The sequence below is a fragment of the Mesoplodon bidens genome, assembly GCF_964165515.1.
Source record: "Mesoplodon bidens genome assembly, chromosome: 2".
In the NCBI taxonomy this organism is placed as follows: Eukaryota; Metazoa; Chordata; class Mammalia; order Artiodactyla; family Ziphiidae; genus Mesoplodon; species Mesoplodon bidens.
The window spans coordinates 157,245,401-157,262,974 of record NC_138177.1 but is presented as its reverse complement, the minus strand read 5'-3'; the positions used below and the strand labels follow the sequence as shown (position 1 = coordinate 157,262,974).

The window sequence follows — 17,574 nt, the reverse complement described above, 5'->3', positions numbered from 1 at the left end:
CTCTCTCTGGAGGGAAAGGGTGGGGAAGAAACTAAACAGGCAAATTCAGAGCCCTCTTTTTTTTTTTTTGCGGTACGCGGACCTCTCACTGTTGTGGCCTCTCCCGTTGCGGAGCACAGGCTCCAGACGTGCAGGCTCAAGGGCCATGGCTCACGGGCCTAGCCGCTCCGCGGCACATGGGATCTTCCCGGACCGGGGCACGAACCCGTGTCCCCTGCATCGGCAGGTGGACTCTCAACCACTGAGCCACCAGGGGAGCCCCAGAGCCCTCTTTAATAGGAGAGGGGAGGCAAGAGAACAGAGCAGAGGAGGAAGGGAAGGGACTGGGGAAGGCTAGGGATGTCCATAAGTTGATCAATCTTAGCCCATCACAATTGTAACAAGGGGAATAATTAAAGGTCTGTATCTCTGGTCTGAGCTTTTTCTGACTAAAAATCTACCATCTCTCATTCTTATCTTTGCAGGCTTTCCTCACTGCTCTCCTCTTGCACGAGGCCCCACTGAACTGCTTCCTGTTTACCACATTCCCTTCTTGACCTCCATGTTTTGCACACACTGTGCCCTGTTGAGAATGTCTCTTCCTGCTGTCTAACTCTCACCGCCTTCCATATTCCTTTGCATATGCTCTGTCTTCCAAGAAGCCCTCCCTGATATCCTCCAATTCTAAACTCCCATGAAGCTTGTTCTGTCCCATGGTAAGGTCCTAACCTGCTCAGTTGAAATGGCAGTATGTGCAGCCATGTGTCTTTTGGTCATATCTGCCTATTTACCTGTGAGTTGCTAAGTGCAGTTGGGACTGTGGCTGATTCACTGCTTTGTTTCTCTACTCCCAAGCCCCATCTCAGCCTTTGCAATATTTGTTAACTAATAATGTGTCCCTCTGAGAGGCTGTGCCTTGGGCTCCTGTGGATATTTACATACCAGAATGTGAACCAAGTTATCACTTCCCTTCCTCGGGTGGGGCAGGACAGAAAGGGAGGCTGACTCCTAAAGACCAGCACTAAAGACCCTTTGCTAAGGGCGGCAGCTGCCTCTAAGAACCCCCTTCCAAACAATAGTCTCTACGCAATCATCCACTGACTTGGTCCAGCTTAATTAATTAATTGAGTATTTAAACAATTAATTGTTTTGTGAGCTCCACTAGGCACTAGGGATACGCAGCTGAGCCAGCCAGACATGGTTTCTGCCCTCCTGGGGCTTACAGTCTAGTAGGGCAGACAGACGTTAATCAAATTGTTTTCTAAGTGGTAGCTATTAACACATCTCTGACTTCACCGATCCTAGAATAGGAACCAGCAACCAAGTTGAAATGAAACTTCAAGACAGGGAGGACTGGTATGGGTAGAACCCCAGCTCCTAAATGACTCTGCAGGTGCTCCAGGCTACAGGGCACTGGCACTGGCTGGGGGGCACTGCTCCAGGCTGGGGGGCACTGGCACATAACCCCAATGTTTCTCCTTCTAATGTCAGCCCCCACGGCTGATTCTAGGAGCCCAAGGATTCGGTGAATCTTAGAACCTGGGAAAGTCAGGGAGGAGGGGCCTATTACTAGGGATGTTTCACACTGGGACCTTCCTTTTGTAAGCTTCTCAATGTGTGAGTTGGCACTTGCCTAGCTTTGAAGGCAGAGGAAGAAGAAACAGGCAGCTGCTGCCACCCTCGCTCCCTGGAGCCCTCTCATTTCAGGGTGTGCACAAAGGAAAGCAACAAAAGGAGAGAGAACTGTCAGGGAAGGTGCAGGGGGACTAATGTGTATTTGCTCAAGACCTGCTGTGCACCAGTTGGGGGGTACACGGGTGAGCAAGAGACCCAGTTCTGCTCTCATGGAATCTTCTGGTGAAGGGGGCCCCTGATGGAGGCTGTGGATAGGACTCCAGTTGGAGTGGGAGCTGGGGTGGGGACATTCTGGAAGGTTCCTTTCAGTCCTGAAGTTCTAAGATCCTCTATAATGTTGGCATGACATCATTCTAGAACTTGGCCTCCCCTAGCCCTGCCCCACATTGCTTTGGGAGGCTCTGTTCTGACTCCAGAGTCATCATCACTGTTCAGAATGCATTTGGAACTGGTCTCTGGGAATGGCTTCTGGGGCTTGGAGTGGATTCTTGGGAAGAACCTCAATGGTGGCAAACCTTCCTTCGGCTTTTGATGGCAGGTTGGATGACAGTGTTAGTAACTGAGGGGTCAGTGTGTTTGCAGCCAATGCTTTTCCCACCAGGAGTGTTCCAGGAGCGGCGAGGAAGCCAACCACAGGGCCAGAGGCCCTCTTTCTTCCCCCAGATGGTTTCAGAACCTTCAGAATCTCCCCACCAGCCTTTCTGCTCTCAGGTTCTAACGGTGTTGGAAGGCACCTGTGCCTACAGCAGCAAGACAACTGGTCAACCTGAACTTCTTCACAGGAAGTTTTGATGTGTGTTCTCCCTTGGGCTTCAGGAAGGCTGGAGTTCTCCACTTTGGTTTTGGTTTAGGCAGGAAATACTACATTTCACCGTTGGTTACGATTTCCCTGAAAAAGGCCATATTTTGTCCAACTTCCCTTGAAAGAGCTGAACAGATGTCAAGCCTTTGCTGTTTCAGTTCATTACTCAGAATGAAAGGCCCAGTCTTGGCAGGCTCTTCCCACTTGTGCAAGTTTTCTTTGAGGATGATTCATAAAATCATAGGCTGTCAGAGCTGGACAAGAGACCTTTAGCAACATCTATTCCAACCCGTATTATTTATGGAGGGAAACTGAAGCTCACAGAAGGTCCAAGGTCTTTGCTCTCATATTTACAGTAATCATATCCTTGAACAAACCAAACCTCTGACTTGTGCAACACATTCATTGGTCTTATGGGTGATTTGTTAGCCCCTTCTGCCTCACTGAAGACCTTTCCATACCTTTTTAAAAATAATAAACCTCTGGACCAAGTAGGACAGCTCTTCCAGGACACTACCTCATCCCTATAAGCAGCTTTCCACTTACCAAGAATCTGTTAGGACCCGCCTGGCTCCAGCTGTCCTACTCTCCTCCATGCTTGCATCAGGTCAATTGGCACCATTTGCTTTACCACGTCTCCACAACCAGAAGTGAAGGCAAGAATGACTAGTTGCAGCTCCACATTTCTGCCCTTAGTATCCAGGCCCTTTGGCTGCTGGTCAGATGCTACAGCCTCATACCCCAGAGTGAAACCTGGCAAGCCTCAGCTTGCTACCTGTGTCTGGTGGCCCAGTTGGCACCTGCCTACTTGGATTCCCAAGTATGGTCTCCACCAGATTCCCCATCTATGTGCTCTGCCTCTTGGTTGGGGATCCCCCAGGGCATCTGCTTGCTGACTGTGACCTGCTGTAGTTAAAAGAGTAAGAACTACTATCTTTCATAGATGCTTCTTATACGCCAAGCATTGCTAAGTGTACTACCTACATTACCTTATGCGACCCTCCCAGTAGCCCCATGAGGCACTAAACATGATCTCCACATTCCAGGTGAGGGTACTGTGACTCATCAGGCTAGGAGGTTCGGTCAAGCTGGTGAGTGGCCAGTGGCGTTCGTGGTACAGTGATGAGCGTAGCCACCTTCCAAGCTGGTGAGTGGCTGAGCCAGTACTTGGACCCAGTTCACTGTGACCTCAAACCCCGAAGTTTTACCACTCTGCCATACCAGCCATGTGCAGTGTGGGATGAATTGGGCACCCCCTCCCCAGATATGTTCAAGTCCTATCCCTGGGTACCTGTGAACGTGACCATATTTGGAAATAGGCTCCCCCGCTCACCGCCACCTAACACAGTATTTTATTATTGCCACTGGGACTAAACAACCTTGGAGAGATTCCTGGGTAGCGTAACTGGGGCTGTGCCTAGGGAGGACATGCTTTCTCTATCTTCAGTGGGCGTGTCCACTTCCGCATAGATCTGTTTCTCCCTGACTCCTGCTGAGTGCCCCTAAAGCCATCAGTGTGCAAACACCCTCTCTTGAGTGTGCAGCCTTGTGGAAGGCTCCTGGCATGAGCCTGTTTGTTACTCAGACTCTCTGTGTCACCGTATTTCCCTCATATGTCCCCTAGCAACACTCCCCAGGTGGTTTAAAATTCCCCTAATACTACTGCATGCCTATCAGAGGAGCCAAAAGAAAACAATATTGATAATACCAAGTGGAGATAAGGATGCAAAGCAACTGGGTGCCTCATAGGCTGTGGGTGGATAGGTAAAATGGTGCAGCCACTCAACGTTACTGGTTATTACAAGAGCTCAGAACTCAGGAAGAGCTAGATGAAGAAGATACATAGGGAAAGTTATGCGGGAAAGGGTGCGGAGCTTCCATGCTTTCTCTCTTTCTCTGGGCATGCCACTCTCCCCACATCTCCATGTGTCCACCAACCCAGAAGCTCTGGAAATTAGGTCTTTGTGGAAGTCATCAAGTTAAGATGAAGTCATAATGAATTAGGGTGAGCTCCAAATCCAATGACTAGTGTCCTTATAAGAAGAAGAGAGGACACACGGATACACACAGAGAAGGCCATGTGATGGGAGGCAGAGACTGAAGTGATGCCGCTTCGAGCCCAGGATGCCAAGGATTGCCAGCCACACTAGAAGCTAGGAGAGAGGCCCGGAACAGATGCTCCCTCCAAAGGGACCAACTCTGTGGACACCTTGACTTCTGATTTCTGGCTTCCAGAACTGAGAGAGAATAAATTTCTGTGTTTTTAAGCCCCCTAGTTTGTGGTCGTTTGTTGTGGCAGCCCTAGGCCACTCACACACGTGCCACCTAGGACCCTGGGCAGGGTGCATGCAACTCCCTGCACCTCCCACTGCCAGCCCTGCCCCTGCACCTGTCCTATTCTGATAGGCAGGCTTTATGGTTGGGTCCACCCTGCCCTGCCTGAGCCCACGCTGCATTCCCAGAGACCTGAACTTGACTCTGGCTTCTGACCATGACTGCCTGGGTCTCCCCAGCATACACTTCACATCACCTGGTTAGGCTTGGGAGCCCTATGGCTGCAAGAACATGCTGATTCACCCCAACTTCTCTCCGGGTCCTTGTACTTCTACTGCCAAAGCCACCCAAGAAACCTAGTCTCACTCTTGCCACATACGCAGGACTTGTCCCCAGGGTTCTGTCTGCTGGCTCTCTGCCCTCACCTCTGGTGTGTGGGATCCATGGAATTCACCTTCCAGTCTTTTCCCGAAGTGTTGTTTCTCCAACTAGAATCTTTCCTGATTCCCAATGCTGCTTAATATATGTCAAGACTTTTCCCTCTGCCCTTCAGATAAAAAATTCTTATAATGGGTTCATTAAGCCATTCACGATCTACCTGGTGCTGTCTAATAGTACTTTCTGCAATGATGGCAATGTTCTGTACCTGCACTGTCCAATATGGTAGCCACTAGCCACATGTAGAACTTGAAATGTGGCTTGTATAACTGAGGAACTAAATTTATACTTTGATTTCATTAATTTTAAATTAAGTAATTTAAATTAATTTAACCAATTGATCTTAATTAAGTTTAAATTTAAATAACCCCATGTGGCTGGTGGCTAGTGCATTCGAAAGTGCACATCTAGCCCTGCCTGCCTCTGCAGCCTTACCTCCCATCTTGTTTTCCCCTGGCTCTCTTCCTACTGGCTTCTTTCAGACCCTCTAGTCCATGCTCACCTCAGGACCTTTGCACGGTATTTTTCTCTACCTGGAACTTCTTCCTCTCTGAACTCTTTGTTGAGCTAATGCCTGCTTCTCCTTCAGATTTCAGCTCCAACATCACTTCCACAGACAAAAGCCCCAGGTAAAATCAGGCCTCCCCGGTGATGACTCTCACAGCACCAGTTATTTGCAGTCCTAGCACCGATCATATTTGTGATTTTAGAGGTATTGGGTGATTTCTCCCCCCACTGGCCCATAGGCTCATGAGAGCCGGGCCTGAGCCTGTGTCTTTTCACTATTGTATTCCCCCCACCTAGCATAGTATCTGGCTCACAGCAGGCCCTCGGTAGAGATTTGGGGACTGAATGAATGGGGTGTTGCTGGTTTAGGAGAGACACCCAGCAAGCGTGTCCTCAGAGCCAGCTGGCTGGGGCACCTGCCACATTCTAAGAGGACAAAGCCAGTCACAGACAGTATCTGCTGATGAACCCTGGCCTCTCCAAGCTTAAGAAAACACAGTGCCCCTTGAAAGTCCCTGGACATAAGCCTGGCAGCCAATGGCCTTAACAACCCACACATCTGAACAGAGGGGAAGCGAGTGCTAGTAGACTCATGAGTTCCAGCGGATGAGTCACCTACCAACACCTGTGATTCACAAGCCGGCTTCCTGAGCTGATATCAACCTCATGGCCTGATGGTGAGGAACGATGGCGTGCCTTTCCCTGGCCTGGAGAACTGGTGATTCCTGAGTCCCAGAAGGCTTCAAGCTGTGTCTCTGTCCTCCAGGAAGGATGGGCGGGTCCTCCCTGCTTCATAGCCACAGGGTCCTGGGGATGGACGCCCCACGGCTCCATCTCCTGTCTCTGGGGGTTCTCTGTCCCCATCCCACAGGGCCCTGAAGATGGCATCTGCCCAGAGAGGCCTTGCCCAGCCAAGCCCAAGGAGCTGGGGGCAGGGAGCCCGCTCCCTCCACCGGCTGTGAGGTCCCAGTTGTACGTTCCCATAGCCCCTGTGCTGGTCCTCAATGCCCTTACCACAGACGAATTTTGATCTATAAGTCATTGCTTAATATCTAGCTCTTCTGCTGGTATATAAGCTCTAGGAGGGCAGGGACTACATTTATTTCACTCACTGATGTATCTCCAGGATTAGCACAAAGGCAGGCAAAAAGAAGGGGCTCAGTAAAGTTTTGTTGGAAGACTGAGCATCAAAGTACCCCCAAGAGTCCTGATCAACCTTACTCCAGCCTAATGGGCTGAGCTCTGGCCTCTGTTTCCCTGTTCAGCACCCCCATTCTTCCTGAGGTCACTCTGAACCCTGCCAGTCTGCCGGGGTCTGGCCTAGCCTACCTGTCTCTCACCAGCCTCCCTCTAGTGTTTGGACCCTGCACCCTGTGCCCTTGTCCTTGATGGGTACCCTTACTTATGACCTATCAGTGGTCCCTAGCATTCATTGATAGCCCTCACCAGTCCTCATGGCTCTCCTCAGGCAGGTCCTGGTGACATCTTCAGCTCCACAGCATCCTCAGTGGCAGCCCTGGGAGACCTGGCTGCTCTGGGGATGGGGCCATCTCTGCGGTCCATCTGTTTCCTCCACCCCAAGCCTGCCCCACTCCATCCGGGACTCTGTCCTGCCCCCCAGGTGAGCTCCCAGCATGCCTTGCTTTGAAGTGCCCTGTTCTAGGCTGGGAGAGCGGACTTGGGCAGAGCCTTTCCTGGTCTTGTAAACAGGGGTTGGGTCCAATGCATATAGGCCAGAACCAAGGTCTGTTCCCTGGCTGGGAGGAAGATGGGACACAGTGAGGTAATGGTGGCATCTTAGAGACCAGATCTTCCCGTCCCATCTGCCGGCCTACCTGGAGGCTGGGAGACCAGAGTGCACAGTCTCAAGGCCATGGCTGATGTTGGGCGACATCTCTCCAAGTCTATGTCCTCCTTCATCTGTCCCTCATGTACCATTTTCTGTTACCCGCCAGGGAGCCAGAAATGACCCAGACCCCTTCCCTGGATTTCTCTGAATGCTGATGGCCAGGAGGACAGGGAAGGCATTTCCCATGTCTCACAAGTCTCTAGGACCTTCCTCCAGGACTCCCCACTGGTTTCTGATGCGCAGGGCCTCTCAGCTCAGGCGCCTGTCTGCCAGCCAGGGAAGCTCTTTCACCCGGCCACACTCTTCTTGTGGACTAGTTACATCTATTCATACATTCATAGATTACTGCCTGCCTGTTTCCTCCACTAGAATGTAAGATCCTGAGGCTCAGGGAAGGGATCCTGACCGTTTAGGTCACACTGTATCCACAGTGCCTAGCATGGGTCTTAACTGAACAAATTGAATGAACAAGTGAATCCCTTATCAGTGGGAGCATTGGCTGGATCCACGCTCTGAGGTTTAGACGAGATCACCCAGTGAGCCCTCCTTCAGGGCCTGGGGCACTGCAATTCTTTTGGGGGGTACCCTGAGTCACAGGTGGTGTCCACTGATGTCCCACCAGCTGGCCAGCGCCACACTTAACAATCAGCACTGTAGCCACCGATAACCTTGGAGCAGCCCATATGTATCTAAAGACATGGGACAGGTGCTAGAAAATTCCTAAGTGCCGACCAAGGGGTCGTGTACCCGTGCTTCACACATAGGCTTCCTGAGCTAATGGATGCCCAGCAGTGAGACATGAAGCCCATGCCTTTCCCAGGCCTGGGAGAATGGCCGGTTCCTGAGTCCCCAGAGGGCTGTCTTTCAGGACAGCTCAGCTGGCATTCCCCACTTCCTGGCACACTATCAGGGATGCATCACACCTCCATTCCCACCTCTGTAAGATCCTCCCTTCCCCACTCCCTGCCTATCCACAAGGCCAGCGTCCACCCAGGGTCTGCCCCGGCATGGTCCTACCAGCCCTGCAGGACCCCTGATGAGGGTGGAGACTTCAGCAACCTCGACGACCCCACCCGGGTCAGTACCCCCATCTAAGCCCTGGATATCTCTTCCTCATTCTTCAAGTCTCAGCTCCAGAGTCACCTCTGCAGGGAAGCCTGAGTCAGTTCCCTGTTTTACACTCCCAAAGTCCCCTGTACATATTCCTCCTCGCAGCACCGATCAAAATTTTAATGAAATTTAACTTGGTTGATCCATTGCTTGTTCCCAGAGGGGCAGGAACCACGTTGACCTTGGTTGCTCCTATATCTCTAGTCACCGCCCCGGGTCTGGCCCGTCATTTGCGCTTGGCTCACCCCTCTCATGCACCAGGTCAGACCCTCTGGCCATGACCAACCTCATGCAGGCACAAGCTGCCAGCATCTCACCTGCTGCCCACCTGGACACCTCTTGTCCCCTTCTTTCCTGTCTCTCCTGCCCCATTTCCCCCATAACTTCCTGTGGAAGCTGCTGCAGGGCCCTGATTGGCTCCCATGCCTGCCCTGCCAAACCCAGAAATGCATGAAAGTCAGGTGCCAGTGGATAAACCTGTTCCCCCTTTTCCCCTCACCCCGAGAGGTGGTCCTGAGACGCACTTTATCAGGCTTTTCTGGGGTGCAGGCTTGGATTAGGAGCGCTCAGTGGTGACCAGCTCAATGCTGCGTCCTCGTATCGGCTTTCCCTCCCCTCTGCTCCTCTTCTGTGCCCTGACTCCCCGGCATCACCTCCCCAACCCACGCAGTAGTAGCGTCTGAGCCTCATCAGCCTCTGCCCTCCAGAAGCCCAGGCTGAGAGAGGGTTCCGTAAAGCTTTGTGGAAAGAATGAAGGGATGATCCTCAGCGGGAGGGCCAGCTTGCTCCCGTTGCTTCCTCCACCCTTGGCTTCCCTCCAGTAACCCCCTCACCCCTGCAGCTCTGTTGCTGCCTTGCTCCTTGTCCTTTCTTGCACTGGTTATCTGGACCCTGACCTCCTGCCAGGCTCTTTCCAGGTCTCTCCCAGGCTAGTCTCTGCTTGCTGGGTCCCGGCAGCTGACAGCCCTGCAGTGAATCCCAATGTAGCCCAAGTCCGTCCTGCATCCCTCACCTGCTTACTTGGTCGTCTTCAGGTAGATCCTAAGCTTCCCCAGAGCTCCTCAGTCATTGCTCTGGGCAACCTGGCTGCCCTGACAAGAGGCTACCTTTTCAGTCCATCTGCTTCCCTGCCCTCACCTGCCCTGTCCCATCCAGGCTTCTGACCCGCCCCAGGTGAGCTCCCAGCATGCCTTGCTTCAAAGTGCACTGGCCAGCCTGAAGGAGGTGGCTTGGCAGAGCCTTTCCTGGCCACCCAAACAGGGATTTGGGGCCCCTCCTAAGACCAACGCATGCTGGCCAGAACTAAGATCTGGTTCTTGGTTGGAAGGCAGGAGGTGACACAGTGCGTGACGGGGTCGGTCACGGCGTTGACACCAGACCCTCTGCTCGCACACCTTGGGTGGGAAGCTCAGTAGTCATGACCCCATAGCCGTGTCTCTGGGGCTGGTGTGCAAGTCCACATGCTCATTCATACATCCTTCATTCATCAATGCCTGCTCTGCGTGCCCAGCCCCATGCCAGGTGCGGGCAGCGCCAGCGCAGTCCAAAGGCACTGTCTGTCTGGAAGAAGTGTCAGGAGGGGAAATGGTTCCTTGGAGCTGTGCCACCTTCTCTGCTCTGCTCTCAATGTTACACGGCGACAGAGAGGGACACCTGGGCAGTGCTACTTCTTTCACAGGGAAGGGAAGACACGCCAGGGCTAGCCATGACCACTCCTTGTCTCAGCCATCTTGGTCCAGCCGACTCCATGAGACAGAGAAACCACCTTACATGCTCCAGTGAGATGTAACAACTTCGAGATAAAAGAACAAATGGCTTAAGTGAGAGAGTGGCATGGACATATACACACTACCAAATGTAAAACAGATAGCTAGTGGGAAGCAGCCGCATAGCACAGGGAGATCCGCTCAGGTGCTTTGTGACCACCTAGAGGGGTGGGATAGGGAGGGTGGGAGGGAGACACAAGAGGGAGGGGATATGGGGATATATGTATACATATAGCTGATTCACTTTGTTATATGGCAGAAACTAACACACCATTGTAAAGCAATTATACGCCAATGAAGATGTTAAAAAAAAAAAAAAAAGAATGAATGGCTTCCTGTGGCCTGGAGGGCGCCTCGCCTCCCCCTCTCTGTTCACAGGCTTGGGAGAGCAGCCCGGACAGGACTCCTCGGCCTCCGAAAAGAAGGCTTGCAAGAGGCCAGGCCAGGGGTGTTCAAGGAGCCCGTGTGGGGCCTGACCCTGTACCCCCAGGAGATCACACTCGTGCCAACTCGTGGTTGCTGTTCCATCTTCGTCTCCCTCCACCTCCCCACCTGCTGCTTGAGACCCTGTGTCCATGCCTTCCCAGCAGCCTCTCCTCCTTTGGCCTCCATCACCCATGCTTCCTGGCCCTCCTCCCTCCTCTCTGGCCTTGCGGGCTCGGGCATCTTGTTGAGGCCTCTTTTTCATCCCCTCCTCACACTTCCATGCCATCCAGGGTCCCACCCCAGGTCCTCCTCTCTTCTCTCCCCAGCAATCCCCGCCTCTTTTTCTGTCTGCGTCCCAAGGTTCCCCCGAGGCTGTGTTCGTGACTCCAAACCTCCACCTCCAGCCCTGTCACCTCCTCTGAGTGCCCAGCCATATGGCAGCCACCTCCTGAGACCCCAATCCCAACATGATGTCTGAACCTCTACCAAATCCTGTGGGGATGACCTCACCACCACCCCAGCCATCCAAGCTAGAATGTCACAACTTGTCCTTGATCCCTCCCTCCCTTCTCCTTGCCTCCTTCATGCCACCAATCACCAACCTCATCAATTCTACCGTCATGTCTCCATCCTATTCCATCTACTTTCCTCCTTTCTGACCACAACCTTCGGAGGCCACCATGCTCTCTTCCACCCAGGTTCCTGGCCTCCAGACTGGCCTCAGTTTAGCCCAGCAGCACAAGTCCCAATTTGATGTCACCCCCTTGCTCTACATCTTTCAGCTGTGCCTTGTAGCTCACAGGATTAAAACCAAATTCCTCACTTTAGCACCCAAGGCTTTTCAAGGCTTGTCTCTTGCCCCCTTCTCCAGCAGCAGCGTGCCCTCTTGGCTTCAGGCTTTCCAGACTTAGGGCTCTGTCTCCATAATCCCTAGCAGGATCCCAGGCACGTGGTGCCAGAACAGAAGCTCTTGACGGTAGGTGTCAGGAAAGGCCCCCAGTGTAGAAAGGGGGTGATGCCTTGGGTGTGCCTCAATCCCCCGTGAGTCTGGTCAATATGAGTCAGTTCCCTGAGGCTCCAATTTGGATTCAGAGGAGCAAGGACTAGATCCCAGGTCACTGTGGCCCACCAGGGTGACCACGGCCGAGGGGCCAACTCTCCCACTGCCATCACAGCCACCCATGTGCATACTTTAGACAGGAGGAAATGACGAGGAGCAGGATAGCTCCCGTGTGCTGAGCATTTTGTGCTGTAGCTCATTAAATCTTCCCAAGAACCCTAGGCAGAAGGCTTTTAAAATTATTCCCATTTCCTAGAGGTGGAAATAGAGGCCAGAGAGGTTCAATAACTTTCCCACTGTCAGCTAAAATGTGCTAGACCCTGAATTTGAACCTATCTCTATTGAATTCCGAAGTCATTAAAATACATGGGAGGAAGTTAAGGCAGGGACAAGAGTAGAAGACTTTCGGGGGAGGGGAAGTGAGAGAGAGCAGGAAGTAAAGATGGAGAGAGTGACGATCTGGGAGAGAGATGGGGTGATGGGTGGACAGATCGTTGCTCTGGCCAATCACCTTTTTGGTTCCCATAATTGGAGGTAACTTCGGGGAAGGCAAGTGTGTGAGCAGGAGAGGGACACACCCTCTAGGTAACCTAGCTTCCCCCATAACCCTGGCTCCTTGGAAGGCCTGTGGCATGGGACAGAGATGAGCAGAGTGTCAGGGAAGGACTTACGCCCTGTTGGTCAGAGGCTCCATCCAGGGCCTCCAAATGGGCCTCGGGGAGCAGATCCTTGCAAAGGTGGGCATTCATCATTTTTACATCTTCGTTCAGATCCCTAATAAGGAAGTAATAATATTGCCAAGCTTTTGCCACGCTTTCTATGAGCTAGTGAGAAGACTAATTATCTGACGACACTAATAAATGGTTATGATGTTATTAAAAATGGCACCAAGCTAGGATTAATAGGCTCTTCGATTGTAGGGAATCGGGTTTAACAAGGTGCCCGCACGTGCCGTCAGGGGCCATGGTCTTGATGGATACTGGGTTGCATGGAGGCCATGGATGAGACCCCCTTTTTTCTCTAGCTGAGGGTCAGCTTAGGAAGGTCTGGCTGCTGCTGGATTTTCTAATCCACCCCTTTGCAAATGGCTCTGCAGAGCTCTCGGGCTCCTGGGGAGGCTGTGGGTGGCAAGACTGGCATCAGCCTCGTTCACTTCTGCATGTGGCCTCCACGGTCCATGGGATCCCCTCTTCCTCCCCAGCCCAGCTCACCTCTGCAAGCGACAGGCTCAGAACCTACCCGGAGCCCCATGCTCCAGAGCCCCATTCATGAAGCTCGGAGGGAGGGGGGAGCTGATAAATGGAGATGCCTGTGGGGCTTGCTGACTAATTTCCATAATAATTACCAGTTATTACCAATAACGGTGACAACACCACTCCCTCCCATTTAGACTGAATTCCGCCATCTAGGAGCTGTTTCCCCACTGGTTGTCGCCTCTGACAACAAGTGGGGAAGAACACAGGGCAGGTATCATTATTCTCACCGTTGAGTTAGGAAATGAGCTCAGGGAGAAAAAGGGACTTTCTGAAGCCCCCTCCCCAGCCTCAAAGGAATAGCCGTAACGATAAAAATAAAAACAATAGAAGCAAGTACTGACACGGTGCTAACTATGTAGTACACATATGTGAACTTAGTCCTCACAACAGCCTGTGGGGGAGGGGGCTATTATTATCATTCCCATTTTACAGCTGAGGAAACTGAGGCACAGAGAAGTTAAGAAACTTGTCCAGGAGCACACAGCTAGGAAGTGGGAGAGTGGGAATCAAATCCAGCCCAAGTTCATGCTCTTTACCATTAGCCTCCGCCGCCAGCCTTCCCTGGGAGACTCACTTCCTAGAGCCGAGGAAATGACTCCACCAGTGAGGCTCTGCTTGAGCCTTCTTGCTCTGAGCTCCAACCTCCTTCGCTTCCCAGCTCCCCTCTGACAGGCGCAGGAGGGCTAACACAAGAAGGCCCTGATGCTGCCTGCCTGCACTTGGAGAGGCGAAGTGATAATAATCCTTTTGGCTGAGGCTTTTCAGGTTGCAAAGACTTACTATATGAACCTTCCCTGCCCTGGGTCCTGGGGTCAGATGGCTTTCTGCAGAGGTCAGAGCCCAAGGCTTCAGAAGCGGAGAGCCTCCAAAGATTCTTTGAGTCCCAGCTCCACTGCTTACTAGCTGGGAGCCTTCACCTCTCTCTGCCTCAGCTTCCTTATCTGTTAAATGGGTGGTAATAACAGTACCTACCTCACTGGGTTGTTGTAAGGATAAAGGAGAGAAGGAATATGAGGGGTCTGGTGGTACAGATCCATTGCATTCATTAACAGGTATTTGATAGAAAATGCTTCCGGAAAGTTGAAGGCCCTGAGCTGGAAGGCAGGCAATGTTTAGTCTGTGCTGGGTGAGCCTGTACCAATGGCTCCTTTGTCTCCATCTCTCCTTCCCACAGGGCTGCTCTCTGCCAGGATGCCCCACCCTGACGTGCACAGAGGACTTGGCCACGCCTCCTGGGAGGTCTTTGGTCCCTTGTGCTCCCGCCTCACTTACATGGTCAATGAGCTCCTTGATCATGCCGTTCCACTGGCCCTTGTCGTCCTGTGCCCCGTATTTCCCGTCCTCCACCAGACGGATCTCGTAGGAGAAGCCCAGGATGTGGGCCAGTTCCTTGAGCAGGTCGATGCAGTAGCCCTCGAACCGGTCATTCCCGAACAGGGTCCTGTCAGACTTCCGGAACATGACAAAGGGCTCCTCCTGCGGGGACAGATGGGAGAGGGGTAGACAAAGGCTGAGTGGGTGGGGCAGGTCCAGCTGGGGCCAGAGAGCTTGGGCCAGGTCCTCTGCAAGGGTGTTCTAAGCCATCTTTAGGGGGGGCTCAGAAGAATGGCCTGCTAAGTCAGGAGAGGGAAAGCGTACTTCCTGAGAGCCAACTTTGTGCCTCGCAGATGGCCACCTACTGACATGCACACAGCACTTAGTAGGTCCTTATTGATTTGATCGTCCAACGATCACAGAGCTAGAAACTAGTGGAACTGGGATTCGAACTCAAGACTGTGATTCTGAATCCCAGGCTCTCTCTGTTGCACCGTCAACATGGGCCAGTGGTCCTCAAAGTGTGGTCCCCAGACCAGCAGCAACACCCGGGAACTTGTCAGAAATGCACATTCTCGGGCCCCAGACATACTGAACCAGAAACTCTGGGGTGGGGCCTGGCAATGTGTGCTATAAGAAGCCCTCCAGGGGGTTCTGTTATCTGCTCCAGTGTGAGCACGCTGCTGCAGAAGGCCTTTCATCGTTTCTTCCCTGACTGCTCCCCAGTCTTACAGATGAGATCTACTTGCTCCCTGACACCTTTCTCTCTTTCCAAGGATCTAGTCCCCAGCATTAGGATCTGCCAGTGAGTGATTCCTGATAACTATGATAGTTTGCATTTGTACGTGCCAGGCGCCAGCAAATCAGCAGATGAGATGGTGCCCGTGGGGGTCCAGAGCAGAGCCCAGCAGAGCGGGAGGGCTCAGTGGACAGTAGCTGGTATTGTCTCCCTTAGCCTGAGTTTCAGCCTTCTGGGGGTAGATACGAGTAACTCCATTCTGTAGATGTACAAAGTGAATCCACGAGGATAACGTAACTCTGGGAGGTCACTCAGCTGCCATAGAAAAAGGATTTGACTCAAGTGGGTGCGGTCCCAGAGCAGGAGCTCTTAACCACCTCACTGTGCCAGAGGCCCTGAGTCACATGGTGCCTCTCCCTAGTGGGCAGGGGGTCCTCAGAAGGTGGCTTGTGGGTCCAGAGCATAGGTGACAGCTGTCGCACATCAGGTTCCCTCCCTCCCAGGTGATAGGGAGCCAGTGAAGGGCTTTGAAAGGGCATGACTGTCTGATTTCTCATTTAGAAATAACACCCTGGCAACCCTGTGAAGAATAACTGGGAGTAGAGGCAGGAAAACCTTGGGAAGAAGCTACTGACCTCATCCAGTATGAGACACACAGAGTAAGGAACGGAGGTGGATGGGTTGAAATCTCAGCAAACTCATCATTCACTGAGTTCCTACTATGCACCAGCCATTGATTTAAACTATTTTTCAGAGTGAAAAAGGCTCATAAGCTTTCAAGATAGGTGACATTACTGTATGCTAACACATATATATGGAATCTAAAAAAAAAAAAAACAAAACTGGTTCTGAAGAACCTAGGGACAGGACAGGAATAAAGACGCAGACGTAGAGAATGGACTTGAGGACACGGGGAGGGGGAAGGGTAAGCTGGGACGAAGTGAGAGAGTGGCATGGACTTATATATGCTACCAAATGTAAAATAGCTAGTGGGAAGCAGCCATATAGCACAGGGAGATCAGCTCGGTGCTTTGTGACCACCTAGAGGGGTGGGATAGGGAGGGTGGGAGGGAGACACAAGAGGGAGGAGATATGGGGATGTATGTATATGTCTAGCTGATTCACTTTGTTAAAAATCAGAAACTAACACATCATTGTAAAGCAATTATACTCCAATAAAGATGTTTTTTTAAAAAAAGATAGGTGACACTATCCCCATTTGATAGATGAGAGAACTGAGGCTCAGAGAAGGTCAGTAAGTTGCCCAAGGTCACACAAGAGTTGAATTATAGTCTGATGGAGTTCAGGTTCAGTCCTTCCTGCCTGTAGCTCCTTGGCCTCTTTCTGGGCCTTAACCTTCCCCCAAGCCACCTTGGCACCCCCTCGTGAAGGAATGCCTCAAGCCTTCAGCTGATGGGTGACAGCCATTAGCTGACAGAATCCGCCTGTGGGGGGAAGCTCATGTCCACATGCCCATAAGAAGAGCACACACCTCTTCTGGAGGCGCATCATCATTCTCTCAAGTGGTGGGGCCATTCCTTTGACACTGTGGGCCCCTGAGCAGTGAAGGGCCCTCATCAGGGGTCCTCAGGCACAGAAACCCACCGGCAGCCTCTTGCCAGGTTCCTGCTGCGGAGGGCAGGCTAGATTCTCTGGCCCTGGTTCCCTGGCAAGGCTACTTCTCAAAATCCCAACCCATGACTGATTCATTCTCAGTTTTCAACAGTCCTTTGGGATGCTGCAGAGAAAGGGCAAGGGAGTGTCTGAGTCCCCAAGGGGTTCTGAGAAAACCACCTCTCAGTCTAATTGGGTGAAAAGCTGGGTCCTTTGGCTAGACTCCATGCTAAATCTCAGTGCCTCCCATCCCCAACTCCAACCAAGCAGCTCACAAGTTTGGAGAAAAGAGTTGAGGAGGTGCCGGGGAAGGGGCTGAGACTACATGGAGGGAAGGGAACTTAGGCTATTGTGGACCCTGCCTTTGTGCAAATTAATCTCTGGGATGGTGCTGCCCTGAACCTTGGCACAGGGCCTGGTGAGAGGGCCTGGGTGAGGCTTCAATCCCATCTCAACTGTTAGGTCAGATGCTCTTGTGCAGTGAACGAACTGTACCACGGCACCTGGTAGCCCTGATGTTAGCTCAAAGAAAGAAATAAAGAGAAGGTACCTTCTTTGCCAGGTGAATCACCAACCACATATAGATTCCTAAGCAAAATCGACGTCCTTCTGTAAAATGGGGATAATAATAGAACCTACCTTACAGGATTGTTGTTAGGATAAGATGGGTCAATCTGTGAATTCAAAGCACTTAGTGCCTGGCAAATGTAAACTGCAATATTATTATTATTATTATATTATTAATATCATTATCATCTTTCTGTGCACGGGGTGGCCTATTATTGCAGTGACCTGTCCAGCCTAG

At 51.9% G+C, this 17,574-nt stretch overlaps 1 protein-coding gene across 2 annotated transcripts in view; it reads right to left on the bottom strand.

Moving 5' to 3' along the window:
- The window catches only part of GRIK3 (glutamate ionotropic receptor kainate type subunit 3), a gene marked incomplete at both ends in the record, with an annotated part of 234,194 nt that overhangs the window by 23,068 nt on the left and 193,552 nt on the right, over positions 1-17,574 (bottom strand). For both annotated transcript variants that reach the window (XM_081225397.1, XM_081225396.1), the window contains one exon: positions 14,375-14,578. In XM_081225397.1, the coding sequence (XP_081081523.1) occupies positions 14,375-14,578 (204 nt within the window). The remainder of the gene's footprint in view (positions 1-14,374; positions 14,579-17,574) is intronic.